Below are 13,015 nucleotides of genomic sequence, written 5' to 3' on the forward strand. Positions count from 1 at the left end.
CTGGGTGTCCAGGACTACAGCACGTCCATTCCTAAGCAGGAAAAACTTTTGAGCTTGGCTGGAGACAGCCTTTTCTGGAGTGAGGCAGATGTGGTCCAGGCAACTGATGACTTCAATCAAAACCACAAAATCAGCCAGGGGACCTTTGCTGATGTCTACCGAGGGCACAGGCACGGGACGCCATTCGTCTTCAAGAAGCTCAGAGAGGTGAGCGCTTCTTGGTTTCTAGTTGGGGTGGAGGCTGCAGGGGTGGGGCGGGATCTTCACGCTCTGATTTCTTTCTCCGCAGACAGCCTGTTCAAGTCCAGGATCAATTGAAAGATTCTTCCAGGCAGAGCTGCAGATTTGTCTTAGGTAAGCCTCCCCTTTGGAAAATCCTGTGTTTAATAATGATGATGGCTAACCTTTATATAGTGCTTCCTGTGTGCCAGGCATGTCATTTAGTCCTTACAAGAACCCTATAAATGTAGCTGCTATTATCACATTATTTTACAGATGGGTAAATTGAGTCACAGAGGGGTTAAATGTCTCATCCAAGGTCACACAGCTAATGAGCGGCAGAGCCAGGATTTGGATCTACCTGGTTTGGCTCCAGAGTCCATTCTTCTCCTGTGTAGCAATTCCATGTCTAGATTAGAATTATAAAGGAACCTTGGCTTACTCCAACTCCTTCCTTCCACATGGGAATAAATCTGCTTCTCTCCTTTTTTTTTCTTTCTTTCTTTATTTTTTATTTATTTATTTATTTTTTTGAGACAGAGTCTTTCTCTGTCTCCCAGGCTGGAGTGCAGTGGTGTGATCTCGGCTCACTGCAACCTCTGCTACCAGGTTCAGGTGACTCTTGAGCCTTAACCTCCCGAGTAGCTGAGATTATAGGCGTGCACCACCACGCCCGGCTAATTTTTGTATTTTTAGTAGAGACGGGGTTTCGCCATGTTGGCCAGGATGGTCTCAAACTTCTGATCTCAAGTGATCTTTCCACTCTGGTCTCCTAAAGTGCTGGGATTACAAGTGTGAACCACCGTGCCAGGCTTTATTTTTCTTTTTTAAGAGATAGGGTCTTGCTCTATTGCCTAGGCTAGAATGGCCTTGGAATGATCGTAGATCACTGCAGCTTTGAACTCCTGGGCTTGTGATCCTCCCACCTCAGCCTCTGAGAAGCTGGGACTATAGGTGTGCACCCAGTTCATTTTTTTCTTTTTCTTTTTTTTTTTTTTGTAGAGATGGGGTCTTGCTATGTTGACCAGGCTGGTGAGCTCAAATGATCCTCCTGCCTCGACCTCCCAAAATGCTGGGATTGTAGGTGTGAGCCACTGTGCCCGGCCATGTGTGTGCTTTTTTTTTTAAAAAATTATTTTTCATCTGAAACACTTGTGCCTTATATTGTAGGGTATTTTAAGAAATAAAGAAAATTGAGTATCTGTTCATTCTGGAACCAGTGTTAAAAAATAAAGAAAATTAGCCGGGCGCAGTGGCTCATGCCTGTAATCACAGCACTTTGGGAGGCTGAGGCAGGCGGATCACCTGAGGTCAGGAGTTCGAGACCAGCCTGACCAACATGGAGAAACCCTGTCTCTACCAAAAGTACAAAATTAGCCGGGCGTGGTGGTGGGCGTCTGTAATCCCAGCTACTAGGGAGGCCGAGACAGGAGAATTGCTTGAACCTGGACCTGGAAGGCGGAGGTTGTGGTGAGCCGAGATCACGCCATTGCACTCCAGCCTGGGCAACAAGAGCGAAACTCCATCTCAAAAAATAAATAAATAAATAAAATTAAAAAAAAAAAATAAAGAAAATTGGCCGGGCGCGGTGGCTCAAGCCTGTAATCCCAGCACTTTGGGAGGCCGAGACGGGCGGATCACGAGGTCAGGAGATCGAGACCATCCTGGCTAACACGGTGAAACCCTGTCTCTACTAAAAAATACAAAAAAACTAGCCGGGTGAGGTGGCGGGCGCCTGTAGTCCCAGCTACTCAGGAGGCTGAGGCAGGAGAATGGCGTGAACCCGGGAGGCGGAGCTTGCAGTGAGCTGAGATCCGGCCACAGCACTCCAGCCTGGGTGACAGAGCGAGACTCCGTCTCAAAAAAAAAAAAAAAAAAAAAAAAAAGAAAATTGACCAGGTATGGTGGTTCATACCTGTAATCCCAGAACTTTGATGCCAAGGCAAGAGGATTGCTTGAGCCAAGGAGTTTGAGACCAGCTTGGGCAACATAGCTATACCCTGTCTCAACTGAAAAAAATATATATATAAAAACATTTTTTTGGCTGGGCATGGTGGCTCACACCTATAATACCAGCACTTTGGGAGGCTGAGGTGAGTGGGTCACTTAAGCCCAGGAGTTCGAGATCAGCCTGGGCAACATGGCAAAACCCCATCTCTACAAAAAATACAAAAATTAGCTGGGTGTGGTGGTGCATGCCTGCAGTCCCAGCTACTCGGGAGGCTGAGGTGGGAGGATCACTTGAGCCCAGGAGGCAGAGTTACAGTGAGCCGAGATTACGACACTACATTCCAGCCTGGGCAACAAAGTGAGTCTCTGTCTCAAAAATAAATAAAGGCCGGGCATGGTGGCTCACACCTGTAATGCCAGCACTTTGGGAGGCCGAGGTGGGCAGATCAGTTGAGGTCAGTTTGAGACCAGCCTGGCCAACATGGCAAAACCTCATGTCTATCATACAAACATCAGCCTGGCGTGTAGGCACGCACCTGTAGTCCCAGCTACTCAGGAGGCTGAGGAATGAGAATCACTTGAGCCCAGGAAGTGGAGGTTTGGAGGTTGCAGTGATCCCAGATTGCACCACTGCACTCCAGCCTGGGCAACAGAGTGAGACTCTGTCTCAAAAAAAAATTTTTTTTAATTAATTAATTATTTAAATAGTAAAAATTTAAACATAAAGAAAATTATAAATAAGAAAACAGAAACTATTTTTCACAGCACCTATAGATAAGCACTACTGTTTTAATATTTTGATATATTTCCTTTTTTAATTGTTAAAACTTTTTTTGTAGAGACAGGATCTCGCTATGTTGCCCAGGCTGGATTTGAACTCCCTGGCTCAAGTGATCCTCCTGCTTTGGCCTCTGAAGTGTTGGGATTTTAGATGTGAGCCATTGTGCCGGGCCCATATTTCGATATGTTTTCTTTAATGCTTTCTCTATACATACATGTATATGAATACTCATATGTGTACATACACACACACACATAGATACACACACACACATCTAATAAAAACTAGAAGTATGATTCCCTTTCCACTTTGGCTTAGTGCTTTCACGGAGTCGGCAGTCACTCCTTCATTCATCGATTTAGAAAATGTGAGTAGCCAAGCCCTTTTCTAGGCTCTAGGGAGTGTAGGCCAGAAGCATACAGAGCCCCTGCCTTGGGAAAGTTTATGGTCCAGTGGGGAGACATGTAAATAACTCTAATGAGTATGCAAAAGCGAGTAATAGGTTGGCTTGCGGGAAGCAGAGAAGGGTGGAGAGATACGGCAGGAGGCCATTTACAATGGTCTTGGGAGGTTGAATCAGAGCCTAACCCAATCCAAGTGACCCAAGGCAGAGGAGAGGGGAATGAAGGGACATTTTAAAAGTTATTTGTGGCAGTGAATGGTGACTGATTTGATATGGGAGATAAGAAGGTTTCTAGGAAACTGGGTGGGTGGTGATGTGCCTTTCTGGGATAATAAATATGGGTGAAAAAACAGGTTTGGGACTTGTTGAGGCTAGGATGATGTTGACCTGAGCATCAGGATGCAAGCTGACGTTCAGGTCTGGAGCTTAGGATGGTGCTGGCGATAAGAGATTTGGGAATGTTCCCTATAGCAATGGGAGGTTCTTGGAGGAGCAACATGCTAAACAAGATAAGGAGTCCAGCTGGCAGAAAGAGGAAGGCAAAGGAGGGGGGTCTTAGTGAAAAGGGCCAGGACAGGGTGGTGAGAGACGTAGGAGGAGAGTCAGGAGGGAATGGTGACTGAGAACCAGCAGAAGAGGATTTCAGGAAAGAACCCCAGTCCTAGAGTCAGGCAGATGTGGGATCTGGTCCTGGCTTTACTGCTTGCTAGTTTCTGACCTTGGGCAAGTCCCTTAAGCTCTCAGTCTCTGTTTCTGGAGATGGGGCAGTTGAGGTGTCATGTGCTGCAGAGCAGTAAAGCAGGGTGAGGACTGCCACACTCCTTGAAGGCAAGTAGTTTTCATCTTTCCACTTGGGCCAGGCCCTTAGGGGTCAGAGCATGTGGCACCAGTAACCTGGGAGGTTACTGGTGGCGTTGGAGGAGGAGAGGGCAGAAGAGGGGTGGGACATGAGGAAGTAGATCATTCTTTCCGTCTGACTCCTCACCCCTGCACTGATGCCCGATTCCAGATGCTGCCACCCCAATGTCTTACCTGTGCTGGGCTTCTGTGCTGCAAGACAGTTTCACAGCTTCATCTACCCCTACATGGCAAATGGTTCCCTACAGGACAGACTGCAGGGTCAGGTAAGGGACTGGGTCATGGTCAGAGAATGGGACCAGGCTGCACCCCGCCGTGGGGTCAAGGGTTAAGGACTTACAGAAATTCAGAGAGGAGAGGGGCCATCTAGGTGAGACCAGGGAGACTTCAAGGAGAGAAGTGGGGCCAGGATACATAAAATCTGGTTAAGTGCTCACTTTGGCAGCATGGGTACCAAAATTGGAATGATACAGAGAAGATCAGCATGGCTCCTGAATGAGGATGACAAAATATGAAAAAGAAAAAGAAAAGCGCAAAAAGATCTGATTAAACATCTTCAGGAAAATATCTTTTTTTTTTTTTTTTTTTTTTTTTTGTTGAGACAGAGTCTCGCTTTGTCACCCAGGCTGGAGTGCAGTGGCCGGATCTCAGCTCACTGCAAGCTCCGCCTCCCGGGTTTGCGCCATTCTCCTGCCTCAGCCTCCCGAGTAGCTGGGACTACAGGCGCCCGCCACCTCGCCCGGCTAGTTTTTTTGTATTTTTTTTTTAGTAGAGACGGGGTTTCACCGTATTAGCCAGGATGGTCTCGATCTCCTAACCTCGTGATCCGCCCGTCTCGGCCTCCCAAAGTGCTGGGATTACAGGCTTGAGCCACCGCGCCCGGCCCAGGAAAATATCTATAAAAAAATTTGATGAGAGGCATTTCATTCAAATCAAGAGCATGACAAAAGTATCTCACAGAACAAACTTCGTTCATTGTGGTTCCGGAGGTGTTAGCCAATGCAGTAGGACAAGAAAAAGAATTAAGAGGTAAAGAGTATGGAAAAGTAGAGGTGAATTTTTGTTATAAAATGTTCTTCTAATATATACCTATTTGCTTGTGTGTTTATGGAATATCTCTGGAAAGATACACAAGAAGCTGGTTCACTGGCTACTGCTAGGGAGGAGAACTAGGTGATTGGGGCCCAGAATAAGAAGCAAACTTACTATTAGAGTATTACATCATGTGAAGGTAATCCTTAATAAAAATTACAGTGTTTTAAAACAGGCCTCTGCTTATCGTATCCTCAAATAGAGGGGAAAGAGCTATTCCATAACAGAATTATTGCTTCCCATGGCAGAGACCAGACAAAGCAGTTATTCATGGCATACTAATGATCATTAGCTTTTCTGGGCACTCACTGTGTGCAGGTTGCTTTGATAAGGGTTTTACACAGGTCATCTCCTCCAGGCCGTGCCACAGCCAAAGCACTTTCTTCTCCCATTTTTCAAAAGAGGAATCTCTGACACATAGAGACAAAGTGAGTTGCCCAAAGGAACATAGGAGACAAGTGTCAGGCCAGAGCTTACATTGGGTTTGTCTGGCTCTAGGTTTCAGAGTTTTTTAGAAGAAATTAGCAGGGGTTGTCCAGGCCAGTTCTTAGTGGATGTGGGTCCTACTCCAGGGCTTCAAAAATAAGTGATGAGGCTGGGCACAGTGGCTCACTCTTGTAATCCCAGCACTTTGGGAAGCTGAGGCAGGTGGATCACTTGAGGTCAGAAGTTTGAGACCAGCCTGACCAATATGGTGAAACCCTGTCTCTACTAAAAATATAAGAATTAGTCAGGCATAGTGGCATGTGCCTGTGGTACCAGCTACTCAGGAGGCTGAGACAGGAGAATCACTTGAACCCGGGAGGCAGAGGTTCCAATGAGCTGAGATTGTGCCACTGCACTCCAGCCTGGGTGACAAAGTGAGACTCTGTCTCAAAAAAAAAAAAAAAAAAAAAAAGTGATGATTTAGCCTGGGAGAGTCAGTCTTAGAACAACAGTGGGAGCAAATGAGAGTTAGCCCTGGTGAAGTTTCCCCTAATACAGATAAAATCAGCATAAGGCCCAGGTGCTTGGCTCTCACACACAAGCTCCCTAGCTCTTCTCCCAACCAGCCTCTTTCCGAGAGAAATTCCAGAGCAGCCACTATAATAGACATGATGAAAATAACCGCTGATTGAGCACCTACTGTGTGGCAGGTGCTATGCTAGGGGCATACCATATATTTCCTTGAATCCTTACAGCAACCCTAAAACATAGGGATTAACATTTCCATTTTATACCCAAGGAAACTGAAGCTCAGAGACATTAAGTGTCTTTTTCCAAAATTACATAGCTAGTGCATGTCTGAACTGGGAGTTACCTCTAGATCTGTCGGATGTCAAAACCCATAGTATAGGGTGAGGCACATGGCTCATGCCTGTAATCTCAGCACTTTGGGAGAGCGAGGTGGGTGGATCACTTGAGCCCAGGAATTCGAGACCAGCGTGGCCAACATGGCCACATTTCCTGTATTCACGAAAAATACAAAAATTAGCTGGGAGTGGTGGCACGTGCCTGTGATCCCAGCTACTTGGGAGTCTGAGGCGGGAGAGTCACTTGAACCTGGGATTTCAAGGCTACAGTGAGCTATGATGCTGCATTCCAGTCTGGGTGACAGAGCAACACCCTGTCTCAAAACAAGCAAACAAACAAACAAACAAAAACAATGAAAAACTCGCAGTATCATGCTGAGCCCTCTGGCAGAGGACATGAAGGGCAGGAGGAGAGGGTCAGGAGCCGGGGACCCTGCCATCAGGACTTTGTTTTTTTTTTTTTTGAGACAGAGTCTCGCTTTGTTGCCAGGCTGGAGTACAGTGGCACAATCTCGGCTCACTGCAAGCTCCGCCTCCTGGATTCACGTCATTCTCCTGCCTCAGCCTCCCAAGTAGTTCGGACTACAGGCACCTGCCACCATGCCCAGATAATTTTTTGTATTTTTAGTAGAGATGGGGTTTTACTGTGTTAGCCAGGATGGTCTCGATCTCCTGACCTCGTGATCCGCCCGCCTCGGCCTCCCAAAGTGCTGGGATTACAGGTGTGAGCCCCTGCGCCCGGCCACCATCAAGACTTAGAAAGGTACATTGTGACTGTTTGTCCTGTTTTTCTTTCTCTTAGGGTGGCTCCAACCCCCTCCCCTGGCCCCAGCGTGTCAGCATCTGCTCAGGGCTGCTCTGTGCCGTCGAGTACCTGCATGGTCTGGAGATCATCCACAGCAACATCAAGAGGTGAGAGAGGTGGGCTGGACCTTGCTGGGGCCTGGGCTGCAAGGGTAGAACTGGCACCTATTCCTGGCTCACCTCACCCCTGCCACTCACTCCTGTCCTCTTTGTTTTTCTCTTCCCACCTCCTCTCCTCTGCCCTCCCCTGGATGTCTTTTTCTCTGTTATGCCCTCAAAAATCAGTGTTTCCGGGCTGTGCTCTGAGTCTAATTGCTCTCAGCATGAATTCCCTACCTGTCACATTTGTCTTTCAGAGCTGCTGTTTTTCCAACAAGCCCTCCACACCTTGCTGCATCTCACCGTCCACTCAGCAGCTGGCCTGGACCCCATCCTTGAACTTTGGGCCATGTCTGCCAACCCCCTGGGATTTCGAGCTCCTCGTTCAGTGTCTTCTCTGAGACCTGTGCCTTCCTTGTGTAGCTGTTGGTGTTAGCATCTTGTCTGGAAGGCTCCTGCAGCTTAGGCCTGCATCCCTGCATCTCAGTGCCATGCACACGAGAGGGAGAGGTCCCCATCTAGGGATGGTTAGGATAGGGAGGGATTCCAAAGATACCAGAAAATTTGGCAGAACTGGCTTCATAGACACAGAACTCATATTTCTCCAAAGTTCTCTTTCCATTTGACTTGTGGAAGTCCTTTCCTCTTTTCTCTCCCCGAATTTTTTTTTGTTTTTTGAGACGGAGTTTCACTCTTGTCACCCAGTCTGGAGTGCAGTGGTGCAATCTCAGCTCACTGCAACCTCTACCTCCCTGGTTCAAGTGATTCTCCTGCCTTAGCCTCCTGAGTAGCTGGGATTACAGGTGCTCGCCACCACACCGAGCTAATTTTTGTATTTTTAGTAGATAGGCTTTTACCCTATTGGCCAGGCTGGTCTTGAACTACTGACTTCAGGTGATCTACCCGCCTTGGTCTCCCAAAGTGCTGGGATTACAGGTGTGAGCCACCACCCCCAGCCCTCTGCCCCAATTTTTATTTAATTGCAACAATAATTGTAATAGCAATCAAGGAAATGCAAGGGTGAGAGAGGTCACCACTGACCTACCCCGTGACTCATCAGCTGGCCTCTAGGTTTTGTTTCTTTTTTCAGTTCCTGCCCACACAAATCCTTAGTCTGTAGGTTGCACCTAGGTACCAATTCACATCCTGTTCTTTACCCCTTCATTTAAATATAGTAAACATTTCACTACATTGTATACCATCATGTTTTTTAGTGTCTTGTTAATCTTCCCCTGAAGGAATTTGCCCATAATTTACTTAACCACTCCTTGCACACATGATAAAAACTTTTTTTTTTTTGGCCGGGTGCAGTGGCTCGTGCCTGTAATCCCAGCACTTTGGGCAGCTGAGGCAGGCAGATCACGAGGTCAGGAGATCAAGACCATCCTGGCTAACATGGTGAAACACTGTCTCTACTAAAAATACAAAAAAAAAAAAAAAAGACAGAGTCTCGCTCTGTTGTGGAGTGCAGTGGTGCAATCTCTGCTCACTGCAAGCTCCGCCTCCCAGGTTCATGCCCTTCTCCTGCCTCAGCCTACCGAGTAGCTGGGACGACAGGCACCTGCCACCACTCCCGGCTAATTTTCTGTATTTTTAGTAGAGATGGGGTTTCACCGTGTTAGCCAGGATGGTCTCGATCTCCTGACCTCGTGATCCGCCCACCTTGGCCTCCCAAAGTGCTGGGATTACAGGCATGAGCCACCGTGCCTGGCCAAAAAAAAATTTTTTTTGAAACAGGGTCTTGCTCTTTTGCCCAGGCTGGAGTACAGTGGTGCAATCTCTGCTCACCGCAGCTTCCCATCTCAGCCTCCCAAGTAGCTGGGACTACAGGCATGCACCACCATGCCCAGCTAAATTTGTTTTAGTGGAGATGAGGTCTTGCCATGCTGCCCACGCTGGTCTCAAACTCCTGGGCTCAGGCGATCCTCCTGTCTCGGCCTCACGAAGTATTGGGATTACAGGCACGAGTCACTACACCTGGCCTGCACTAAATATCGGTACACATGTGGCTTAGCTTTTTCCCATTTTGGAGTATGTTCTCAGTGTTTGCTCCTGTGGGTTAGATGACTGGGTCAAATGATTTTTTTTTTTTTTTTTTTTTGGAGACAGTGTGTCACTCTGTTGCCCAGGCTGGAGTGCACCTCTGCCTCCTGGGTTCAAGCGATTCTCCTGCCTCAGCCTCCTGAGTAGCTGGGACTACAGGCGCCCACCACCACACCTGGCTAATTTTTGTATTTTTGGTAGAGATGGAGTTTCAGCATGTTGGCCAGGATCGTCTTGAACTCCTGACCTCAGGTGATCTGCCCATCTCTGCCTCCCAAAGTGCTGGGATTACAGGCGTGAGCCACTGTGCCTGGCTAAGAGGGATTTTTTTTTTTTTAACATGATCTGGGGCAGGTTTAGTCACAAAGGATGCTGGCCACTTAGACCTGAGTCAGCCATGCCAGAGCTGGGGGTTGGAACAGTTGTGGAAGAGACTGAGTCTGCACAACCTATAGGCTTGGCAAGCTGAGGCTGATCAGGGTTGGCGTCTGTGGGAATTAGGGAGGCTGCACTTCTTTGGCCACATTCCTGGGGCAGCAAGACTAATTCTGAACTCCATCTCCATTTGCTGGAGGGAGTATGCTCCTGATGTCCTCTCTTCCCCAGTCAGGGCTGCCTCAGAAGCTCCATGCTGAGGGTCTTTAGAGACCTCAACTTGCAGGAGCCGATGTTGCTCTGCCACTATATTGTCTCCCCAAAGGGTCTCCATGGCAATCTGTTGTTATCCAGCTCAAAATGAGAAGGTTCTCTCCCCTTTCGTTTCCACAGCTCTAATGTCTTGCTGGACCAAAATCTCACCCCCAAGCTTGCTCACCCAATGGCTCACCTGTGTCCTGTCAACAAAAGGTCAAAATACACCGTGATGAAGACTCACCTGTTCCAGGCGTCAGTTGCGTATCTGCCAGAGGATTTCATCCGGGTGGGGCAGCTGACGAAGCGAGTGGACATCTTCAGCTGTGGAATAGTAAGAGCGTCCTTCTCTGCTTAGACTGGGGCCCGCCCTGATTTGTCCTTCCCACAGCTCCTTTGTAATCACAGGATACGGTAGAGGCGCACAGACGGGTTCCATCAAAGTTCAGCAGGGGCTGTCAAACCGTGGCCCACAGGCCACTCTGGCCTGTGGCCTATTTTGTGTGGTCTGTGAGCTAAGAGTAGTTCTACATTTATAAAGGATTATATTTTTAAACCAAAGAATATGTGATAGAGACTGAACATGCCCCACAAAAGCTCACATATTTACTGTGTGGCCTGTTACAGAAGAAATTTGCCAGCCCTTGAAGGCAAACCGCTCATGAGTATCCAGGTTCTAGTAGGCTCCAGATATCCTCTCCTGACTTCCCTATTCCCATCAGCCATCCACCTGTCCATCCAATTGTCTATTTGTCCTTATTTGTTCATCGCTGTCCGATCATCCATCCACTCTTTAGCTGCCCATCCATTCAGCGACCGTTGACCCACCCAGCATCCCATCCTGCCACCACCACCATCCTTGTCTGCCATTGTATTGTGCCAGGCACTAGGAATATGAATGTAACGAAAACACAGCCCTCCCCTCAGGAGCTCGTGGTCTGCGTGTAGCAGTCTACAGAGTATATTTCTGTAGAACTCCAATTCCTTTGGATCTCTAGGATTGGTGGGTTAAAAGGTTTATGCCTTGACAGGCTTGGAAATATTGCATTAGGCAAAGCCAAGCAGGTTTCTTTACCACAAGATTAATTCAAGCTGGTAGGATGGTAATGAGCCTTTAATCTGGGACTTGTGAATTCACCAGAGAGGGGTATGCAGTGTTTCCCAAGCTCATTTGACTGTGGAACCTTGTTTTCTCAGAATATCTGTCCTCGTCAGTGTTCCATGGAACCCAGTCTGGGAAATGCTGCTGAGAAGAGTGACAGTCAGGTTGGCTTCAGCCAAGTGCATACAGCTGCCCTGTGGGCCTCACCCTCTCTTCTTCTCTAGCCTTGAACTCTGTACTTCCTCTCTCTGACCACAGTCTCCTGTCTACCTCTGCCACTAGAACCGTGGCCCTGAGTCACCTCTGCCCTCAGCAAGAACCCCAGATTCTGTACCCCTGTGTCTCCCAGCAGGTTCCTCTGCCTCCCTCAGCCCCACTGAGAGTTGTTCAGTGAAGCTCAGCAGGGCTAGTCCAGGCTCCTGCTCCTTTAAGAACCAGGTGGATGGGCAGGGAGTGGTGGCATACGCCTGAAATCTCAGTACTTTGGGAGGCCGAGGTTGCAGTGAGCCGAGATCATACTATTGTACTCCAGGCTGGGCAAAAGAGCCAGACTCTGTCTAAAAAAAAAAAAAAAAGAAAAGAACTGGGGGATGGAACCCCTAGGCCTAGCTCAGTTACCTTCAGCTGTGTGACCTACACCCAGCACCTCTGTCTCTGGGCCTCAGTTATGCTTTCTGTAAGATGGGGCTAACGATATACATGGAGACAAATGGGATAATATATGTAAGCAGGTGAGCATGGTACCTTGCACCCTGCACCTACCAAGAATATTACGATGACTGTGGTTATTGTTATTCCCACCTTTACACCCTCCTTCTGATATCTGTTTACTCTTGACCCTCTAACCAGTGTGTTAGTGTCACAGGTGACTTCCTCATCCATCCATTCACTCTCCCGCTCATCCACCCACGCACCCACCCTTGCACCCACTCACCCATCCACCTACCCACCTGTCCACCCATGTACCCACCCTCCCTCCTACCCTCGCAGCCACCCACCCACCCATCCATCCACCCATTTATCCACCTACCCACACATTCACCCATCCATCCATTCATCTACCACCCATCCGTCCATTCATTCATTGAATGCCCCCTGTCTCCTGCCACCCTTTTGCTCAGCCCTGCCTCTGGTTGACTGAAATGATTTTGAACTTTGACTTCTCCTGTGGGCAGCACAGTGCAGTGTTTTTTGGTGAGTGCTCAGTGTCCTCTATAAAGGACTTGGCTCAGAGCCTGCCCTGTGAAAGGGGCACAGGAAATCTTTGTTTATTCATTTCCCCTTGTTCCATCCCTTCCTGGCAGGGACCTGTCAGGAGTCCCTTTTCAATTGGCTCCTGTCCCACTTGCAGCAGTGATGCCCTCTGCTGCCCTCTTCTGGTCACTGCCAGTCTGTTATTAAACCTGGGTGGTTTCAAACCTTTATCCTTTTTCCTCCAGGCTTGGAGGGATTCTTGGCTATAAATGTGACCCTATTCTGACTTGCTTCGAGAGATGCTGTGGGAGAGAGATTCCACACTAAGTGTGTGGTATTCACACCTTTAATATTCACAACTGCTAGTCCCCATTTAACAGATGAGGACACTGAGGCTCAGGTTTTAGTTACTTGCCTAAAGATCACCTGAGCATGTAAGGAACAGAGTCAGAATTTGAACTCAGGCCTGACTGTAGAGCCCTTAACCATCATGGCATTGTCTCTACTGAGAAACCCTGTTCAAAGCAGGTTTCCTGTTTATGAAGACA

At 48.1% G+C, this 13,015-nt stretch overlaps 1 protein-coding gene and 1 non-coding gene across 4 annotated transcripts in view; both read left to right on the forward strand.

The window, feature by feature from the left end:
- LOC105477691 (interleukin 1 receptor associated kinase 2) overlaps positions 1-13,015 on the forward strand; it is a 79,651-nt gene that overhangs the window by 47,571 nt on the left and 19,065 nt on the right. For all 3 annotated transcript variants that reach the window (XM_071092211.1, XM_011734331.3, XM_011734330.3), the window contains 5 exons: positions 13-207; positions 290-354; positions 4,363-4,477; positions 7,398-7,507; positions 10,310-10,505. In XM_071092211.1, the coding sequence (XP_070948312.1) occupies positions 13-207; positions 290-354; positions 4,363-4,477; positions 7,398-7,507; positions 10,310-10,505 (681 nt within the window). The remainder of the gene's footprint in view (positions 1-12; positions 208-289; positions 355-4,362; positions 4,478-7,397; positions 7,508-10,309; positions 10,506-13,015) is intronic.
- On the forward strand, positions 4,641-4,748 carry LOC112425926 (U6 spliceosomal RNA). Its single transcript, XR_003017137.1, has one exon. It is a non-coding gene; the product is annotated as a U6 spliceosomal RNA (small nuclear RNA).

The sequence above is a fragment of the Macaca nemestrina genome, chromosome 2 (assembly GCF_043159975.1).
Source record: "Macaca nemestrina isolate mMacNem1 chromosome 2, mMacNem.hap1, whole genome shotgun sequence".
Taxonomy (NCBI): Eukaryota; Metazoa; Chordata; class Mammalia; order Primates; family Cercopithecidae; genus Macaca; species Macaca nemestrina.